Genomic DNA, 21,016 nt, shown 5'->3' with positions numbered 1-21,016 from the left:
ATATATATATATATATATATATATATATATATATATATATAGGTACTCCCAATTGACTTAAGTCATCTAATTTTATATATAAAAAAAAATTAGATGACTTAAGTCAATTGGGAGTACCAATCAAAGCATTTTTCATTGATCAGTATCAGAGTCTCTTGCACTTTTAGTTCCCCATCCAAAATGGGTTTGGTTTCAAATCCCATCAAAAGCCCCAGTAGATGAGACTGTAGTTTCCCTGCGCCTTCCGGTGGTGGTGGGAGGTGGGCTTTAACTGTTTGTATAAGATGAACAGCAGTTCAGAGTAACCAGCATTCTTGGGGTCCTTAGTGCGGGGCGCTGGAAGGTGCTTCAGCTGGGTACTCCATTCTGCTGGGGGACTTCAGTGCCTATGTGGGTAGTGAAAGTGTAACTTGGAGTGGAATGGTTGGGAGGAATGACCTCTCTGATCTGACCAAGAGCAATGTTCTGTTGTTGGACTTCTTTGCTAGTCATAGTTTGTGCCCATGACACAAGGGCAGTGGTGTCCAATCTTGGTCCTCAAGGGCTACTTTCCTGCATGTTTTAGATGCCTCTGTCCTTTGACACAGCTGATCTGAATGAGTAAATAACCGTCTTCTGTAGAACTTGAAGGCATGCTGAAAAGCAGGGAGATAACTAAAACATGCAGGACAACTTAATGACCAGGAATGGGCACCACTGCACCAGAACACCCTAAAAAGCAGATCAATAATAGACTTTGTGGTTGTGTCTTTTAATCTATGGCCATTTGTTTTGGACACTCAGGTGGAGCAGAGAAGCAGAGCTGTAAACTGACTACCACCTGGTGAAGCATGGCATCAGATGGTAGGGGAACTTCCATAACAAACAATTCAGTTTGATTTGCAGTTCGTTTTTGTGTTTGTAATGTGAAGATGTTCCTCCCTCTTCTTCTGTCTTTGTTTTGCAACTTGAGTGAAAGAACATTTTTGTTTTGGAAGTCCAGCAGAGAGAGAACCTTAAATTGAGAAATAAATGTTTGTACCTTTCAAGAGCTATAAGAGCCTATGGTGATCATAGTTATACCTCTGCCGTAACATTTTTAACAGATTTTCAAATAACATAAACCTACAAGTCAGTCATTTTAACAGTCAGTGCTTTGTAATTTAGATTATATGTTTGTTTTTGAATTTTCAAATTTAACCACAACACAATATCTAATCAGGGATATATGCTCATTTTTTCAATAAAAGGCAATTTATGGATTCTAATTTTAGGTAAAATTTTTCCATCTGACCAGATAATTAAAAAAAAAAAACTCATCACTTTCAGCAAACATGAGAACTGTGCTTAAAAACTTGAATACATTCATACTTTGCACCTTAAGAAGCTGCAGTTTAGACAACAGTAAAAAGAAAAGGGTGCTAGTCATCTATCCATCCATTATCTGCAATTTATTCTAGAGTTGGGTTGCAGGGGCAGTAGCTTGAGCAGGGAAGATCAGACATCTCTCTCACTTTCTCTACCATCTCAAACCCTTGAATAAACCTTACCAAGGAGGCTGAGGAGTGTAATTCCCCTAGAATTAGAACCCATCCTCTGGTACCCCTTATTAAAAAGGGGAACCCCCACCCCAGTCTGCCAATCCAGTGGCACTGCCCCCCAATGTCCACGCAATGTTGCAAAGGTGTGTCAACCAAGACAACTGATCTGCATCCAGAGCCTTGAAAAACTCATTGCAGATCTTGTCCATCCATGGAACCCTGCCAGGTCTGTATGTCATCTTCCCCCGCCATCTTATCCAACTCACCATGAGTAGATGATCAGTTGATAGTTTTGCTCCTTTCTTCACCTGAGTATCTAAAACATATAGCCACAGATCAGATGACTAGACTACAAAGTCTATCATTAATCTACAGTCTAGGGTGTCCTGGCGCCAAGTGCACTTATGGACACCCTTATGTTCGAACATGGTGTTCATTATAGTCACACTTTGACCAGCACAGAAATCCAACAACAGAACACTACTTGGGTTTAGATCAGAGAGGCCGCTCCTCCAAATCACACCTCTCCAGCTCATACTGTCGTTACCCACGTGAGCACTGAAGTCCCCCAGAATCCCCAGCTCAAGCACCATTCAGCACCTCCATTAAGGACCCCAAGAAAGCTGGGTACTCTGAACGGCAGTTTGGCACATAGGCACAAACAAGAATCAGAGTCTGTCCCTCTACCCTCTCATCAACCAAGTAAAACTCCATGGCACAAACACCAAGCCAGGGGGCTATAAGTATCCCCACACCAGGCCAGCACCTCTTACCATGGGCAACTTCAGAGTGGAATAAGGTCCAGCCCCTCTCATGGAGATTGGTTCTAGAACCCAAATTGTGTTGAGGTGAGCCCTACTACATCTAGTTGGTACCTCTAAATTTCATGCTCAATTTCAGGCTCCTCCCCACCAGAGAGATGACATTTCATGTCCTAAGAGGCAGCTTTGGTAAGCTAAGGCCAGAGTGCCAAGGCCTCTGCCTTTGGCTACTGCCCATAGCACTATGCACCAAACCAGTATGGCCCCTCTTGCAAGTGGTGGGCCCACAGGACGGCAAACCCATGTAACCCATGGGTAGAGGCCCAGTCATCAGGCACTCATCAATGAGCCCCTCCCCCTGGCTTCAGGGTGGGGGCCCCAATAACCCACCCCAACCAATCTTCCTTGGAAACCTATAATGGGTACAACTGCCCACGACGAAATAGATTCCAGGATCATTCAGGCACACAAACCTCTCCACCACCATAAGGTAGCTTTTCACAAAGTAGTTACAAACTAATAAAAAAAATATAGAAAATATTTTCTATGTTCAAGACTCCCTTCCCTCAGCTTTGAGATGGTTCAGTCCAAATCATCTGAACACCGGTAGCCACTGCCTCACTGTTTAGACAGCATTCAGCAGTAGAAATGAGAAAACAAAAACATGTTGGTCTTTTAAAGTTTTAAAACTGTGTTTATAAATAAAATGACCACAAGTTTATAAAAGTAGTAATATATAGAACCAAGCGATCCAGTTGGGAAATAACAGATCCAGTGTAGAAAGCAGGTAGTAGTTAACACCTTGGTTTTCCAGGCAGGTGTCACAATGAGGGGTGTCCAGGCGGTAGGTGCCCCCAGTTGGCACCCATGTGTGGCGATACTCATAGTTCAAAGAGGAACAAGGAACCATGGTTAATTTTTGATAAGTCAAAGTCATGCTCCTAAAGGCTTAGTGTCGGGGTTCTGGGAGTTCCTGTTGTGCTGTGGCTGCTGTTTCCTCATCTTCCTCTCCAGAGCTCGTCAAGGCGGAGCATAAAGAGAGCCTGCTGCCAGCTCTTCATCGTCAGAGTGTTAACCTGTGTGGTATGTGTGTTACCTCCTGGCTCAAGCTCACACGCTCGTGAAACCTTTTCATGTTGTTCTTTCTTCGTTCCACGAAAAGCCTCACGCTTCAAGAGATTCCCTGCTACCTGAGACCAAGCCACAGGTCTTGTCAAAGATCAGTCTGGACCTGCCACGCCTTCAGAGGTTACACGCTGGCAGCAACTCTGACTGCTCCTCCTAGGCCGAACCCTGCTCACCCTCCAAGCCACCAGGACTCTTTCCAAGCAGCCAAGACACCTTCACAGAGAAATCAAGCTGGTTCCAATCAACCACCAAAGACAAACTCCCCAGACCCCGATCATCTCTCCCTGGAGGAGATCATCTACTAACCCGTAAGCTGCTCCCGCCTCATCATTTCCAGTCATCTACAAACTAACCCCACTAATCATCCTCCTCTCATCCAGTTGATGACCCGGTCCAGAGTTCCTGTTCCTGACCTCCCGTCTAGAACCACTTTTAAAATAAACATTTTGAACTGGCATTTGTCTCCTGAGTGTGTTCTGCATGTGGGCTAAATCTTTAGCCAAAGTCATGACACTTAGGAGGACAAATTGGCCACATTTTCTCACTCTGCTGTCTTTACTTACTCTGCTGTAATTATTTACACTGTTAATGTGTTTTTCTGTGTCTTTCTTCCAATAGAAACTATACCTGGACCAGTCATTCTATGTTAGTTTCTCTTTCTCTTTCCTGTCCTCTAACCCCAGCCGGTTGAAGCAGATGACCGCTCGTCTTGAGCCTGGTTCTGCTGGAGGTTTCTTACTGTTAAAAAGCAGTTTTTCCTTTCCACTGTCACCAATGTGCTGCTCAGGATGGGAGACTGCGACGAAGTGAAGATTCAATGCAACCTGCTGGCTTCCTTAGATAGATAACTTTTACTAATTGGCTTTTATATTGTATGTCTATGTTTTTGTACAAAGACCTGAGATGAATTTTGTTGTGGCTTAGTGCTATATAAATAAACTGAATTGAATTGAAATTGAATTGCTTGTGTTAGAATTCAACAGACACTGGAGTGGAATGACTGTCATACATGTAGAGCTACAAATTTCAGAATTAAAGAAAATTAGTAGCGGTCTTTAATTTGTTCCAGAGCTAAATATTCAGGTTCTAAGCAAATGTTGAGACTTTCTGCTCACAATTATGTACAGTATGAATGCATGTATGAGTTTGTGTGTTGTTGGTGGTGCTAGTGAACATACACATATACACATATATTCACATGCCACCTCATTGGTACACTTATTTAGTGCAAGTTAATAATAACTTGTATCAAATATCTAATCAGCCATTTACTTGGCTGATAACTTGCTTTTACGCACACAGCTGTGGTAAAGACGACTTGCTGAGGTTCAAAATGAGCATCAGAACAGGGGTAAAAAGGGCATTTAGTTGACTTGAACATGGCATGGGTGTTGGTGACAGACGGACTTTGAAATACTTTTAAGTATTTCAAAAACTGCTGATCTACTGGGATTTTTACACACAATCATCTCATTGATTTACAGACTCATCAGACCAGGCAATGTCTTCCCAATCTCCTATTATCCAATTTTGGTGAATGTGTGCAAACTGTCACCTCAATTTCCTGTTCTTAGCTGACAGGAGTGGCACCCGGTGAGGTCTTCTGCTGCTGTAGCCTATCTGCCTCAAAGTTCGACGTGTTGTGTTCAGAGATGGTATTGTTTGATGGTTATTTGAACTACTGCTGCCTTTTTGTCAACTCAAACTGGTCTGCCAGTTCTCCTCTGACATCAACAAAGCTTTTTTGTACACATAAATACTGCTCGCTGGATATTTTCTCCTTTTGGGACATTCTCTTTAAACCCTAGAGATAGTTGTGTAAGAATCCCACTGGATCAGCAGCTTCTGAAATACTCAGACCACCCTGCATGGCACCAACAACCATACCACATTCAAAATTACCTTAAATCCCCTTTCTTTCCTGCTCTGATGTCCGGATTGAACTTCAGCAAGCCATCTTCACCACATCTAGATATGCAAATATATATAATGTATGCACACACTACACACACACACACACACACACATATGAGATACCCAAAGTTTCTGTGGAGATTGTATTATATTTCCAAAAATATATGTACAGTCTATTACAAAGGTTACAAAGCAAAAAAAAAAAAAGGAAAAAAAAAGTCATCTAAGTAACAAGAAATTTTCCAATTAAACAATCTTACAGTTCTGCTATTGAAGAAAATACTTTTGACCAGTGAATGATGTCAATACTTTCACAGAAAAATAAATAACAAATCAGCATTCTGTATTACATTACTGTACAACAAACTAAAAGGCAAAATGAAAATAAAGTCAGGACTACAGATGAAAATCCTATCAGCTGTCTTTGGTCCTAAATGAAAAAAAAAAGTACAACTGAAATCTTGTGAGTGACAATAATTTCTCTGCGAAATACAAAAATATAGTGCATTTATTTTTAATGTATTCAGAGCTCTCTACTGAGTAACAGGTGTAAAAAAATTATATAAATAAAAATTTACAAGTTTTACAATTAGAACATATACAAAGATCCTCTTAAATCTCAGCTCTTGTTGACATGACTGACAGTGCTGCTGTCTTTGGAATTCTTCTCAACCTCCCCAATGCAGTGAAGCTCATATTTCATCTCCCATTATGGTAAAACTCATCTTCCATCCCTCCATACAGTAAAACTCACTGTCAACTGCTGAACTACTCCATTTGACAATTAACATAGGCTCTGTCATTCTGGATTCAACCATCACTTCAAAACTTACTAATTTCTGTTAGCTTTCTTTTATTTTTTTAACATCTTTGCTTAAACAGAGCCCCAACAAAACCTTTGCATTCCAGAACTTAGCAAGCTGAAGTTGAGGAAACCAATGAATCGAGCTGAAACAGACAGCAACGAGGCTTGTGAAAGTTGCAGGTTATTTGGATGCTGAATCGATTGTACCCTGGCATTAATCTCAATTTGGCTTAAACTAATACCTCCCCAGCCCCACAAAAAAAAAGAAAAAATAATAATATAAAAAAAAAGCTGCAGAGGGGTTCCACACTTGGGAGTGGGACGTCGGTCCCAGTTTGAAAACCCAAGCGTGGGTGAGCAAAGGGGTACTGCCTGTGAACTGTGGAGTTTTGTGCTGACTGTATTCAATTCAAAGCTTTGGACTGGTCCCAACTGCTGAGCTCTGCTGTACGGATGAAAGGAGGGTGTATGTGACAAAGAGCTCTGGTCAGGGCTAATTCCTGGTGTCTCTTGATAAAGTTGAGTGCCAAAGTGAAAATAGATCTACAGCAGATGCACTCCAACATAAAGCCATTTGCAGTTTTCAGTTTTCATGTCTAAAACCAAGGAGTTTGAATGTCTCTCTTATAAAGTTATTTAAAATAAAGTTAAAAACCAACAAACTTTAATCATACTAATTTTAGTTTTGTGTAGTTTGATACAGTTTAATGTTTAACATAGATTTTAGCTTTTCATTATAGCTAAAAACAAGCTGCATTGCTCTATTTTAACATGTTTAAAAAACATTGTGTGACAAATTTGCTATCAAAATAGTCCCATAGCTGTTGTAGTTGTCTCAAACTCTTTTCAGGTTAGTTTCTGTGATTCTAGAGTGCTAGAGCTGTATTTTGACCCCTGTGGGGGAGCGCTCCTTATAGTAGAAAACGTGAGGCTACAGCCTTGAATGTCCAGATCTAAAAATCATGTATATAGAAATAATAAAGACTAAAAACTGTTATTTTATTTATCTTTTTTTTCTGTTCACTCATTAGTTTGTTAAGGGTAGGTGCTGAGGTGTGTGTGTTTATTGTTGATTTAAAAATTGTGAAACAATTTAAAGAATGCCAATGAATATATGTTCCAAATCTGCCTATCTTCAATTCTAAAGTGTTCTCCAGTAGATTAAACTAGTGATTCCTGAACGTTTCCAGTTTTGACCCACAAAGTAACAGCAATAAAAACTTCTGAGTGTAGAAACATTGACAATAAACAAAAAGTTATAAATAATTAAAATCGCACCCCTAACATTAGTTGAGGTTAGCTTTTTGAAGGACCTTGGTTTGGAGAAATAAGAGTTTGTTTGAATGGACTGATGAGCTAACAGCTAGTTCAAATGTAGCCAAGACCAAAGTGGATCGCTCTCATCTTAAAACAACTCAATTCTTTCAAATTTAATAGCAATTCATGTGAATGCTGTTCTATAAATCTTAACACTGCAATCTATTTCACTTTTTTTTTTGTTTTGGTTTTTTTTGGTGTGAAATTCTACGATTATTTACAAGAGTAAATAGTATCAGCAGTGGCAGTATGTTGCTCTGCAGGTACAGTCTGAGTAGACTTCCTGCAGGAATATATTTCTGCCAAAATTACTACATGATGCAAGATTTATGGTAGTGTAAAGGTTAAAATAGTTGTGTTCACATGAACTGCTGTGAAATTTTGAAGATCTAAATAGTTTGTAAGAGGCTCCATTTGTTGCTCATGAACAAAGTTCAAACAGACCCACTTTCAAAGTGGATTTTTGCCACCATAAAACAACTCTAATCTTCAACATTTTACGGCACTTCATGAGAACACGATTATTCAAACCTTTACAGGCCACATTCAGGTCAAATGTTTGTTCCACAGATTTTAAGCTGAAATATCACATTTCTGTTGGATGTCACCTATGGATGACCTGGATGTGCTACATGTTGCTATTGCTAGAACTATCCATGTAAACAACTGTCATTGTCAACTGATAAAAAATGTATGAAATAGCATTCAGGGAGCCACTGTGAATTTTTTGAGATTGGAGTCCTGTTGAATGCGAAGTCATTGTGGGTGTAAACTATTTTTCCAAACAGAGGTCATTCAAGCAGCTATGACAGGTAAAATATTTAATTGTGATCAATTGAAGTCCTGTTACAAAAATAAATGCAAAGACCTTTATTTATTTAAAATTTTGTTGTAATTTCTTTTAATCAAAAGTAAGATGTTGATTAAAAAAATCAGAATGAACAACTGACACACCATAATTTCGTAGAACGCCATATTTTGATGGCTCATAACATAGTATTCTATTTTTCCCTTCATCAACTTGCCTCAAATGTGTTAAAATTGTTACATTTTCTGGTAGAATTAGGAGAAATATCACACTGTGTAGAAGGTAAATAAATGAGGTGGCTAACAGGCTAGCAAACTAATAGCACAAACTGATCGATATGCTTTGCTCCTTGTCTTACTACTATCAATCTGTCATGGACATATAATTTAAAAAAAGGGGACAGTAAAACTGCTAAAACTAGTCTTTTTTTTGTGGTAATGAATATCAATAATATTAATGTCCATGGTTTTTTTTTGGTCAAAGCAACAAAGAGATGCTGCAGAGGAACCAAAGAGCCATATGTGGGCCCAGACCCTCAAGTTGCAGAGCCCTGGTTTAGTCCCATTTTCTCAGAGAGATCCCTGTGCACACCAAGAAACTAGTAAAACACAGAAATGGTGCATTTTTTGTTTCACCATCTGCTTAAAGTCCACTCCAGCTTTCTGGGATCAGACACATTAATCAATTTATTTCACAAAAAAAAAAAAATGTAAACAGAGTAAAACTGCAGCAGGAGGACAGTTTTTAAACATCTCTGGCTCAATGTGGTTGTACTCTGAGAGACAAAACAAAAACAAAGGAAGCTTCAAATGCTTTCACTTCCTGTTAGTGAGCTCAAGGTTGAATACTGATGTTTATGCACTGGTGGTGAAAAATAAAAAAACCTTATAGAAAGAAGTGACTACGTCTGAAAATATAGACTTGTTTCTGAGGTTAGAGCAGCAGTGAAAGACGTTTTCTTCTGTGAGTGCTGCTCCCTTCACATGGCAGCTGAATAAATTAGTTTTTTTATTAAAGAAAATGCACTAAAATATATTAAACAAACATGGAAACTTGTTTTTTTCTTGAAGTGGAGATGGATAGCACCAAAGAGGCTGACTTTAAGCACATCTTTTCTGTTGTTCATACAGTCATACGGAAGAAACGAGGAGCACATTTTAATGCATGTTCCATCACATCTACTCCTGTGAGGGATGAGAAGCCGACATGCATCAATATACAAGAGAGCTTCGCGGCCGCCTGCAGAGCCAGGACGGAGCCCCGATGAGTGCCTGATCCAGACTCCATCCTTTGGTCCTGCCTTTTCAAGCCCAAACCCTGAAGGGGCTCTTTGATTTCTGGGTGGCGCAATGTGTCGGAAGATGATGTGAGCATGGCTAATTGGCACCTTTCTAGAGTTTCAAATGGTGCCACTTTCATCTGTGCAGCCTCTCAATTCAACATTTCCATGCCGTGTTAGATTTTCATCAAATATTTAGCATATCACAGAGGCAAAATACAACATGATTATTTCATTTGATGACTTGGCAAGGCAGTTTTCTGAGCACTCTAAACCATTTCAGGTCACAGAGGAACATTCCTTCCCTGTCTGGTGACTGTTTTTTTTTTTTCTTTGTTTTTTCAAAAGTTTTATCTGAGCAAAGCATACACATGCATGTCTACCTAGCACCTTTAAGAAACTAAAGTGAGGACCATTTCTCTCTGGTAATTATTGCTCATTTAGGTCAATTTCTTCCCCTCTGTTTGGGTGGAACTGAGTCTGTGCACACCAGATCAAGTTTCAGATAAGAAGACATCACACTAGAAAAACAAAAAAACAAAACAAAAACAAAAGGAAAGGAGCCACAAAAAGCGTTGCCATTGAATTATTTAAAAAAAAGTGGCATTGCTTAATTAATCTAAACATCTTTTAAGGCAGTATTATATCTACTCTTTTCTAGGATCCACCCTTAAGCATCACTTGCAGCTGAACAATTTAACAAAATAAAGTCAGTGTGCAACATTTTAGGCAAAATGATGGTAAAACAAAATGCAGTGGCTGCAGTTTCACTCCAGTCTTTGAACTGTGCTGACACATTCTGATCAATAGGCAAGTTCAGAGCCTCTGTGTGCCATTGTGAATACTAAGACAAAAGGATATTGCTACTTTAATATAAAAGTCCAGTGATTAGAAGAACAACTAGCCCCCTGCATCTCCTTGGTGTTCTACTTAAGTAAAGTGTTGAGATTACATCAAACCTCAACTAACATGAGCAGAAAACAAGCAGGCGACACGTGAAAGGAAAAAAAATCAAATATATATATATATTTTTCACTGCAAACAGTTCACACAGTCCAGCACAACTCAGAACCAACAGTACTTTCAAAGTTCCATCTGAATTTGTAAGAGAATTACCCTGTTGTCACATCCAAAGAGAAGAGGAAAACCATGTTTTGTATGAGCCACATCTTCTTCCTGTGGCAAGCATAAAGGAAGTGAAGGGATTATAAAAAGGAAACAAGAGGAACCAAAGGAAGTAAACAAGTTTTTCTTCTATGTAAAGAAAATCCACAGCCATAGTATGAGCTTAAATCAAGAAACCCCTGTCCAACCCCCCCTTTGATATGTGGTTGAGTTTTTAGAGCTTCTACAAAAATTCAAGGAAAAAAAAACAAGTTCTCTTGTCCAGGTAGTTGCTTTTGTGTTGCTGTTTCTTGCCCTTTTCCTCTCTTTAGTGCCTTTTGAAGAGACAAACCTGAATCCCTCACTGAGGAACAAAGGAATGATTCCACTCTGGATGCAGCAACAGGAGTCAGACACAGTACATGTCCGAAACTGTACTTTGACCGAAACACTGGGCACGGCCCAGGTGCTGCTCCAGACAAGTTCTGCTTTTTGTGTTTGTGCCCTGACCAAGGCAGCCCGTTCTGACTCATCACACCTGGACACCTGTACCATGAAGATGCAGCATCTGGGCTCTCATAGTCTGTATGCTGCTCATGATCTTTTTCTGGTGGCCAACTAGTGTGATTCCCAAGCTCATTACATCCCTGTAAGACAGGACAACACATCAATCAGAGGACACTTCATGAATTCAATTCTTTTTTCAGGCACCAAAACTGCATTAAAAGACAACAGGATATTTTTTTATCAGTTGGTTTTAAACAATGTCAGATGGACTCAAGTAAAACAGATTAAACAAACACAATTTTTTTTAAAGGCAATAACAGGCCGACCGGACTTACATGCATGGGAAAAAAAAGGAAGTCCACCGTTTTTCAGTTCTAGGGTTTTAGATATAAGGACATAATAAAATGAGCTGATCTTTACCTGGTTCTAAAATCATTCAAATCTAGCCTTAAGTCAACAAAAACACACAACAGTTTCCACCATGTCATTATTTATTGAAGACTAAATGAAACAATATGTGGAAAAACTGGTTCCAGCCCAAGATCCAGCAGCTTGTAAAGCCTCCTTTAACAGCAATAACTCAACAGTGGTTTTCTGTAGGACTTTATCAGTCTCTCACATAGTTGTGAAACTCTTCTTTACATTGGCTTCTGTTCAGCTCTCTTAAGGTCCCACCACAGCATTTCAGTCAGCTTGAGGTTCTGGACTTTGACTGGACCATTGCAGCACCTTGATTCTTTTTGACCCATCCTGTTGTAGATTTGCTGCTGTGTTTGGGATCATTGTCCTGTTGCATTATGATCCAGTTTGGTCCAAGTTTCAGCTGCTGGACCAATGTCCTCACATTTGAATCCTTTGGTCTACAGAGGAATTCAGGGTCGACTCAATGACCACAAGGGCAGAAGTCCAGAAGTCTTGTGGTTTATTCAGACGAAACTTGACAAACCTTAGTTCTGCTGCTGCTGTTCTTAGAGGAAAAAGTCCTTCTCCTGTAACCCTTCCAAATAAGCCATTCAGTCTTTTTCTAATTAGCCTGTCATGACTTGTGACCTGCCAACTGAGGCCTATAGAGTCTGAGATGGAGGATTTCTCTAAGTGTTGCACAGTCTGATCTATGGGTGAATTTGGAAATGGTTTGGGAATGACGTTTGACCCTTCCCAGACTGATGGGCAGCAACAGTTGCTTCTCTAGATAATTGCTGATGTCCTTCAGCCTTGGCATTGTGTTAACACACACCTGTATGTTCCAGAGCAGCAAAATGACTAAGCTGATACTGAACCTCTTAAATCTTGTGGAAACACCAGTTTGTAAATCATATTTTTTAATATTTTGCTTTTGTTTAATTATTATTTATTAAATCTGTTGTGTGTTTTTGTGCACTTGAGGTTAGATTAAACTAATTTTCAAACCAGATCATTATTATTATGTCCTGATTTGTAAAATCCTAGAATTTAAAGAGGGTCGATGTTCTTTCTTTTCCATGATTGTAGCTCTAAAAAGTCTGCTGGAATCCAGTATTCAGAGGGTTATAGGTAAATGAAGCAAGATGATGATAAATGATACAACTGGAAAGCTAAATGTAAGGAATCTAAGGGAGAATGCAGTAAAAAGAGGACAATTTACACTTGTAAATGAGAGCAGCCTGCAGATTAAATGTTTTACCTCTACTCTACTCTCTTTCTACTCTATGAAAGTATAGCTCATTTAGAGAAGTAAACTAATATGCAGAAGGGAACACCACTCAGATAATATTTCCTGTAGATGTCTAAAAGCACTCTGATTGATAAAAAGGCTCTGGAGGAAGTTGTGTCTGAAAAATGAGCTCAACATCTCTAGGCCATGTGCACGAATACAGATAAAAAATACTTTCTATTTTTAAGATAAAAATACTGTTCTTGTAAATGAGGAAAATGTCAATGCAGTGGGAAAATGGGCATAATCCTTGTTAAAATAATGAAACTGGTCCTGTGAAATTTGTAAACATCAACAACTTTACCATGGAAACAAACCAAACCAGAAATAAAGATCTGTTTCAAATAATAAAGGTCTGTTGTAGAGAAGAATCTACAACATAATTTACTGCAGTTTGGGTAAATAATGGCCAGCCTTAATTCAGGAATTTCTTGGTATGATAATCTGTTATTGGATTATGTTAAAAAAATCACAACTACAAGGACAGAACTTGTGAAAATAATAGAGCATTGTAGGTAAGATCATAGCAATAAATGGAAAGTCTTGTCATTTTGAAGTAATGTTCTGTCAAATAAGTATTAATAGCTATTACTTTCTGAGCCATGACATCAGTCAAAGCACAGAGTATGTAGAAAAGGGCAGCCTTCAAGTTCAGTTAATGACTACCTAAATTGGGGCCCATTTTTTAAAATATTTTTTTAGACTTATATAATAACACTTTCCCAAAATCGACCTAACGGGTGAAATAATTTAATATTAGCTAATAATAAACTTATACAGTTTTGCATGACAGTTTGTTTAGTTTGTGGCTGTTTTCTCAATTAAACAACGACTGTACTACCATGGGCATCTGAATATATGATAAAATGAGGGAGCACAATTGGGGATGTAACAATTTAAGCACCTGTGGTGTCTACATTACAGACAGTAATAGTTCAAAAAACAAAATATACCTGGTTGTTGAAATGAAAACTGCAACGTTCGTTAATGCAGGAAAGCAAGGTTCAAATCTGATTAAGATTATTTATTTAATTTCAAACATATTGTGGCAAAATGCAGTGCTTTATTTAAATATAAAACCAGATGTAGAATTTTACAAAACTTTTATGTTTAGACCGTATTTAGTCCAATTTTAGCTGAGACTTTTGTTCAACCCAAAAGTAAGCTTTGGGTGAATCAGTTGCCAATATAAGATCACCATAGAAGGAATTCTTTTCCCACTTTTTTTAAACTTGTGGAAATCTTGTCTTCCTAAATAGTGTGATGTGACTCTGTGTTGTTACTTGTAGACTGTAGCAATTATTTTAAATATTTTTTTAGTTTGTAACTGAGAAAGTAAAATTAGAACCGATAAACACAAAATGCATATGTGACTCAGTGGTTAGAGCAGTTCTCTTCCAATGAGACAGTTGGAGGGTCAAATCCTGGCAGGAGTCACATGTCAAAGTGTCCTGGGGCAAGACACTGAACCCCTCATTGCCTTCGATGTGTGTCCCATTGGTGTATGAGTGAGTTTAAAGCACTGATTAGTCTCCATAGAATGATTCATTTAGAATATCTTTGTAGAGATGTAGTAGAGTGCTGTGTGGATGGATGAATGAGGACACAAATTGTGTTGTAAAGTGCTTTGAGTGGCCTGGTTGGGTAGAGAGGCACTATTTAAGTACAGTCCATTTATGCTTTTGACCTATTGCTGGGAGTGATAACATGTTTTTAAGTAAAAAGTAGGGAACCAAAAAAAAAACAACAAGTTTGCACCCCTACTTTAGAAAATGGGGGAGCAGCTGCTCCACTGGCTAGTACGTGTGCAAAAGCAAATGTATGTGTGCAACACTTAATGCCGATGGTGTTGAATGTATCAGTCCTCCAGGTGTTAAGTAAGCTTTTGGTCTGACTAGGAACTCTGATTCTGAGGACTGATAGATTCAGCTGCCTCAGCACCATCGGCAAATAATGGTCTGTGCTCAGCACACATACATTCTAATGTCTGTGATGTAGACACCATGGGTGCTTAGAATGCTACATTCACAGTTTTGCTCCCTCATTTTATCACATAATCAGCCACCCATGGTAAAACAGACATTGTTCAGTTGAGAAAACAGCAATAAATGAAACAAATGGTGTCAGGCAAAAGTGGAGAGGTTTACTATTAGCTACTGTAGTGTTCTTTCAAACTGGTTTTGAGAAAGGCTTGTTTTATAAGCCTGAAAAGCAATAAAACACAGGCCCTGGTTTGGCTACCCATTAGCTTAGCTTGGATGTAGACTTCTGCCCAATTCTCCATACCGCTGGTCTTTGACTGATGCCACGGCTGATGTGGTATTTACTGTTGATAACAGCGTGACATAGCATCACTTCAAAAATAACCAGACTATCCCTTTAAAATGATTAGTTTTAATGCTGTACCCCTTAGGGGTTCACATCCACTCACTCTATGGACATCCTGGCCACAGACTCTAAGGAACTGTAGCCAGCTGCTGTGAAGTTGTCTCTGTATCGCTCCATCTTGATGGCTTCCAGCCACTCTCCCACCGATCGGAAAGCAGCGAAGTCTGGTGTGCTCTGATCTAACAGCGGGCTAATTGGTCTGCAGGATGAGCACAGAGAGACATTCATGTCTTATGTGAAAAGGAAGTGTTCCTCTGAAATCATAATCAAGCACGAGGCGAGACAAAGCAACAACCAAAGGCATCCAGCAGGGTGGGAAATTGGAAAAAGGGAGAAAAAAAATGTGCTATTTAGAGGCTTCGATCTAAAAGCAACTCATAAACAAATGCAGCTTGTCTGCCTACACTTCTGAAAAAAATTTTAGTCAATATCTTTTCAATCTGAATACATTCCTAAAGACATGCCCTGCGGTCTCCATATAATAAAGGGCTTTTTAACCAGATGTAACCTCGAAGTTCCATCTCACCTCAGGAAAGTATGTCCTGACTGCAAATAGAAATTATCTGACAAATGTCAGAGTGAGGGCCGGCACTCCCTCTGCTCTCTGAAGTACGAGGAACTCATTATAGAGATTGATTTAAAAGCCCTGTTATTGACCATAAAGCCATATAGAGGCTGCTGCGGGGGAATCGATTCCCCAGGAATTATCTTTCATCTTTGAACTAGAGAGGCTGAATCATCCACTGAACACTTTAGATAATCTATTAATGCACTATAATAAAAGTAGAAATTCTTTATCACGTAAGTCCACATTTTAAAATGATTCATTTGAGGTTTTATTTCCGTACCTTGTACATGTTCCCACTGGGGTTTTCAAGGTGTTAGGGTTGCGGATCATTTTATCAAGGATGCCAACTATCTGATCAAACTTGGGTCGTTCAGCTCTGTCTTTCTGCCAGCAGTCCAGCATTAGTTGATGTAACCCTGGAGGACAGTCCATGGGGGCTGGGAGACGGTAGCCTTCCTCTATTGCTTTTATGACCTGAAGAACAGATTAAGACAGCACTTTGAGTATGAAATCTTTAGTATAAACTCTATCATTTTTGCCCTAAGAACAAACTATAGTAATCCTGTCCCTAATCACTGACCCTAAACGTTAAAAGTCATACCTGAAACTCTTTGATACTTTTCTAATCAGCCTGCAGTCTTACCCTCCTTTTAATCTGTTCTCAATTCCACTGTAACCCAAACCAGAAAAACCAAAACCTTTTCAGTTTCAGATCAGTGACCAAACTGATCTTCCCATGTGTCAAAAATGGATTCTTCCATGAGCAAGTTTGTTAAAAGTGTTGCAATTTCATTATTTTCCAGATATCAGCAGTTAAAGATGAGAAGTAATTGCTGTTTTCAGCTTGGGTATTTATATAGCAGCTTTGCAATCACATTCAGTATTCAGTGAAGATTTAGTGTCCTTTTACAGAAGTCATTAAGGTGCAAATCTAAAAAGGTTAACAGTGTTATATTTATTATTATTAATTTACTTATTTATATACCAGTGCATAATAATTCAAGCACCCTTATAACCATTTGTCTGTTAATTTTCAATTGCTACCCCACACAAAAAGTACACAACGTGTATCTGGATCAGCAATACTTTGTTATGATTTTTTGATGGTATATCATACAGTATTTATGAAATTCACAATAAAATGGAAAAAGAAAAAAATCTCCCTAGACAACAATATAATTTGGCAAAATGAGAGAGAAACCCTGCCCTCTTTGGAGCTCTATTCTCCTGCCGGCTTAAACAAACAATATATCAAAACATACAGCGTAGTTGGAAACGGTGTGACTTTTGGTAGAAGCACATTGTAATACATAGGGGAAATTTGGAAAGAAAAAAAAAAACAGTTGGAAAACTTTTCTCCATAGAAAACAATGGCATTTTGATGAAGCAAATTAGAAACCCCAGCCCACTTTCATGCAGTGACTGTTTTTTTGAGGCTTAATTTATACCCTGTGTGTCTACCTGTCCTTTAAATAGTTATGTCAGGGAGTGAGAGACACTGGTATGGTTACCATGGTGACCCTAATGACCAACTACCAGCAGCTTTAACATTTCTTTTGATCTTGGTTCTCTTCACTCTTCTACAGTTTATAAATCAAAACGTCAGCTATTTTGTCAGCTTTGATTATTACAAAAAGAAGTTTTGAATTTTTTTTTTGGGCTTTGGAGAAAAAAGATGATGGATGGTGTAATTTTTGGCATTGTACCCTTCAAATATATTTTAATTATTATTTTTTTAATTATCTATTTATTTTTATTTCATTATTATTTAATTTTAAAATTATTTTTATTCCTAGTATAGTATAACAGCATTTAATAATGATCACCTTATAAAATGTGACATTGTTCATTGAAGTAATTCAGTCTCTTTTCTTGAGAATACATGGGGCAGCACAACTCTGCTTCCCCCTTTAACTGAGGGAAAAACTAAACTCGAGAAAAACTTATAGGTGGAAAATATGTAACACAGAATGCTAAAAAAGTAAGTATGAATTTCATTTGAATACATTGAGAACAAGACAGACTGTAAGTCAAGATAACTTTTATTTTACTCGGTCTGCTTCATAACTTTTTTTTAACCCTTATGGATGAGTGGTGAATTTCCAAGACTCTGAGTTTATTCTTGTTTTAATCTAATTATGACACCATTATCTAGTCACAGTTTTTAATCTCATCACAATTCAGTAAAGGAAATAGGTATGGTTAACGGTTTTCTCATTGAGCTCTGTTAAAGTAGATGGGCAGAATGAAAGTACATTCTGTTGGTCAGTAGAAGAAAACAAAATTCTCATCTTTGAAATGCACCAGAGCTGAATATACTGAATGAACCACCAGGGCCATGAAATGACTGTTTGTTTGGTTATATGATGGAGCTTAACTAGTTTAAACCAACTTTTGAGCTCCTTTTTATTTGCTCTGGTGATGGACAGACTAACAAAGGTCAGGCAAGAATCCCTGTGAACTATGTTTGCAGATGACATTATGATCTGTGGTGAGAAGAGGGAACAGGAAGACAACTTGGAGAGGTGGATGTATGCACTTGAAAGATAAGGGATGGAGGTCAGCTGTAGCAAAACAGAGTACATGTGTGTGAATGAGAGGAAGGCAGGTGGAATGGTGAGGGTACAAGGAGCAGAGGTCACAAAGGTGCAGGACTTCAAGTACTTAGGCTCGACTGTCCAGGAAAATGGGGAGTTTGGTAAGGAGGTGAAGAAGAGAGTCCAGGCAGGAAGACACTGCAGAAAAGTTTTAAGAGTGATTTGTGACTAAGAGTGACAGCAAAGGTCAAAGGAAAGGTTTACAAGACAGTGGTGAGACCAGCTTTGTTGTGTGGTTTGGAGACAGTAGGATTGACAAAAAGACAGGGGACAGAACATGGTCATCTGCAGAGGAGGGACAGTGAATATAGTGGTAGAAGGATGTTAGAGATGCAGCTGCCAGGAAAAAGACAAAGAGGAAGGCCAAAAAGGAGACACATGGATGCAGTTAGAGAGGACATGGAGTTGGAGTGAGGACAGATGATGCTGAAGACAGAGTTAGAAGGACAAAGATGACTTGCTGGGGTGACTCCTGTAGAGGGAACAGCCAAAAGAAAAAGAAGAAGATTGTTATATATAGTTTTCTCCAAAAGACAAAGGTAGGCAATAACGTTTTTGCTTCTGTCTGTGTGTGTATTTGTCTGTTACCAAAATATATCACGAACAGGATAATTTTAACTGAAACTCTCAGAAAGTATCCATCGGATGTATACAACAGATTAACTTTTGAAGTTTACCCACTTCAAGCTGGATTCAATGAACCTTTGAAAACATGAAAAAATGCTACATTCAGACAATTTTACAGATGTTGAGCTAAATTTTGATGTTGTACTAGCTGAGAGGGGTGGCACAGTGAAGCACAGCAAGAAGGTTGCAAGTTTGCCTTCTGTCTGGAGCCTTTCTGCGTGGAATTTGCATGCTCTTCACATGCATGCGTGAATTTTCCTCCCACAGACCAAAAACATGAATGTCAGATTAATTTATGTTTTCCCTCGGTGTGAGTGAGAGTGTGAATGGTTGTGATGAACTTGTAACTTGTCCAGAGTGTACCCCGCCTCTCGCACAATGATAGGCACCAGTTCCCCTGCGACCCTGAGTGTAGAAGCGAGTAAATGAAAATAGATGAATGGATAGTAGCTGAGCGTCATCCCTAACACATCCTCTGAGTGCTAAAAGAACACATTATCACATGCACACAACATTATTTTCAAGATTTGTCAAAAATAACTACAACTCGGACTTCCGGTTTGCCATGTGGACAGGGTAGACGTAGCAACGGACTGCTCCGGAAAAATCCAGCATTTTTTACTAAATTCACCCCGCAGAAACTTGATTTTATACCACCCACCGATACAAAAACAGTATTTTGGATACTTACTCACTAAGTTATGGCCTGTAAGAACGCGAAAGGAAGCAAGAAAGAGGACGCTGGCCTAACGCTGGAGGCTATCACCGCACTGCTTCGGCAGCACGGTGAGGACCTTAAATCTGAATTCAAGTCTTCTGCCAACATGCTGAGCTCCAAGCTAGACCAGGTGAGGCAGAGCCTGGAGGAACAGGCAGAGAGACTCTCCTCTTTGGAGCTCGTAACAGAAGATTTGGGCCAACGAGTGGCTGGCCTCGAAGACTCGTGTGCTGCTCTCCGTGAAGACAATGCTAAGCTAAAAGACAAAGTGACGGACTTGGAGAGCCGCAGCAGACGGCAAAACATCCGCATCCTCGGTCTGCCCGAAGACACTGAAAGTGGGCGCCCTACTCACTTTTTCTCCAACCTTCTGTGTGAGCTATTTGGGAAGGAGCTGCTCCAGACCCCACCAGAGCTCGACAGAGCGCACCGCTCCCTGGCAGCTAAGCGGCCCGCAGGTCGTCCTCCTCGCCCGGTGATCCTCCGCCTGCACCGATACCTGACCAAAGACCTCATCATTCGGGAAGCCAGGAAGAGAGGAAAACTCGACTACAAAGGTGCGTCTCTACGTATTGTGGAGGACTACAGCCCAGACGTCTTGGCCCAGCGTGCGGAGTATAAGGACATCATGACGGAGCTCTACAAGCGGGGCTTGAGGCCGGCTCTTCTCCTCCCAGCCCGTCTTCGCATAACCCAATCCAGCGGTGCCAAAAAGTTTTTAGGTTCCGTGGAGGAGGCTAGACAGTTCATCAAGAGGCTTCCAAAACCACAGGAAAACCAATAAAGAAGCAACGTTTTACAGAGGGTTCACTCCAGAAGCACAGGTGGGCGGCTCCTCCTCAGGGCGCAGCAGGTACTGTAAAATGGCCTGTCGTCATATTACCTTATTCTCAATGGACTAATTCAGGTCATTTTTTTTTTGGCTGGTACTGGACTCTACGAAGGGAAGGTAGCTGCTTTAATACATGTTTGCTTTGCCCTAATAGTATCTGGAGCCTCTCTTTATGTTTTTTCTTGTGGTTGCTTTGAATTTTATTTCATTACTATTTTTCTAGAGGGTTTGCGGAGGCCAGTAAACTATGTCTCAAAATTTGTCACTGTGGGGGTTTTACATCTATTTCATGCCCACTAGGAGCAGTGGTTAGTTTGCTATAGGTAGCTCTGTTTCTCTGATCTCAAGGTTGTTAGTTACTGGAAGATTGGATCTCTGAGAATGTTAATTTTGAAGAGCTTGCTGCCATATTATTATTGTTGTTTTTTCTGTTTGGCAGCTGTTTATGTT

The 21,016-nt window shown here is 39.5% G+C and overlaps 1 protein-coding gene and 1 long non-coding RNA gene across 2 annotated transcripts in view; one reads left to right on the top strand and one right to left on the bottom strand.

Moving 5' to 3' along the window:
- LOC112451200 overlaps nucleotides 1-4,129 on the top strand; it is an 8,183-nt gene extending 4,054 nt beyond the window's left edge. Inside the window, exons 2-3 of the long non-coding RNA XR_003039974.2 lie at nucleotides 784-843; nucleotides 3,444-4,129. This is a non-coding gene — a long non-coding RNA (uncharacterized LOC112451200). The remainder of the gene's footprint in view (nucleotides 1-783; nucleotides 844-3,443) is intronic.
- Nucleotides 4,130-7,616: 3,487 nt separating this feature from the next.
- Nucleotides 7,617-21,016, bottom strand: part of epha7 (eph receptor A7) — a 172,725-nt gene continuing 159,325 nt past the window's right edge. Inside the window, exons 15-17 of the mRNA XM_017432779.3 lie at nucleotides 16,073-16,266; nucleotides 15,268-15,423; nucleotides 7,617-11,283 (exon numbers count right to left, since the gene is read on the bottom strand). Of these exons, the coding sequence (XP_017288268.1) occupies nucleotides 11,169-11,283; nucleotides 15,268-15,423; nucleotides 16,073-16,266 (465 nt within the window). The 3' untranslated portion in view covers nucleotides 7,617-11,168. The remainder of the gene's footprint in view (nucleotides 11,284-15,267; nucleotides 15,424-16,072; nucleotides 16,267-21,016) is intronic.

Source organism: Kryptolebias marmoratus, linkage group LG17 (assembly GCF_001649575.2).
Source record: "Kryptolebias marmoratus isolate JLee-2015 linkage group LG17, ASM164957v2, whole genome shotgun sequence".
Classification (NCBI taxonomy): domain Eukaryota; kingdom Metazoa; phylum Chordata; class Actinopteri; order Cyprinodontiformes; family Rivulidae; genus Kryptolebias; species Kryptolebias marmoratus.
This window is presented reverse-complemented; position numbering and strand designations above follow the sequence as displayed.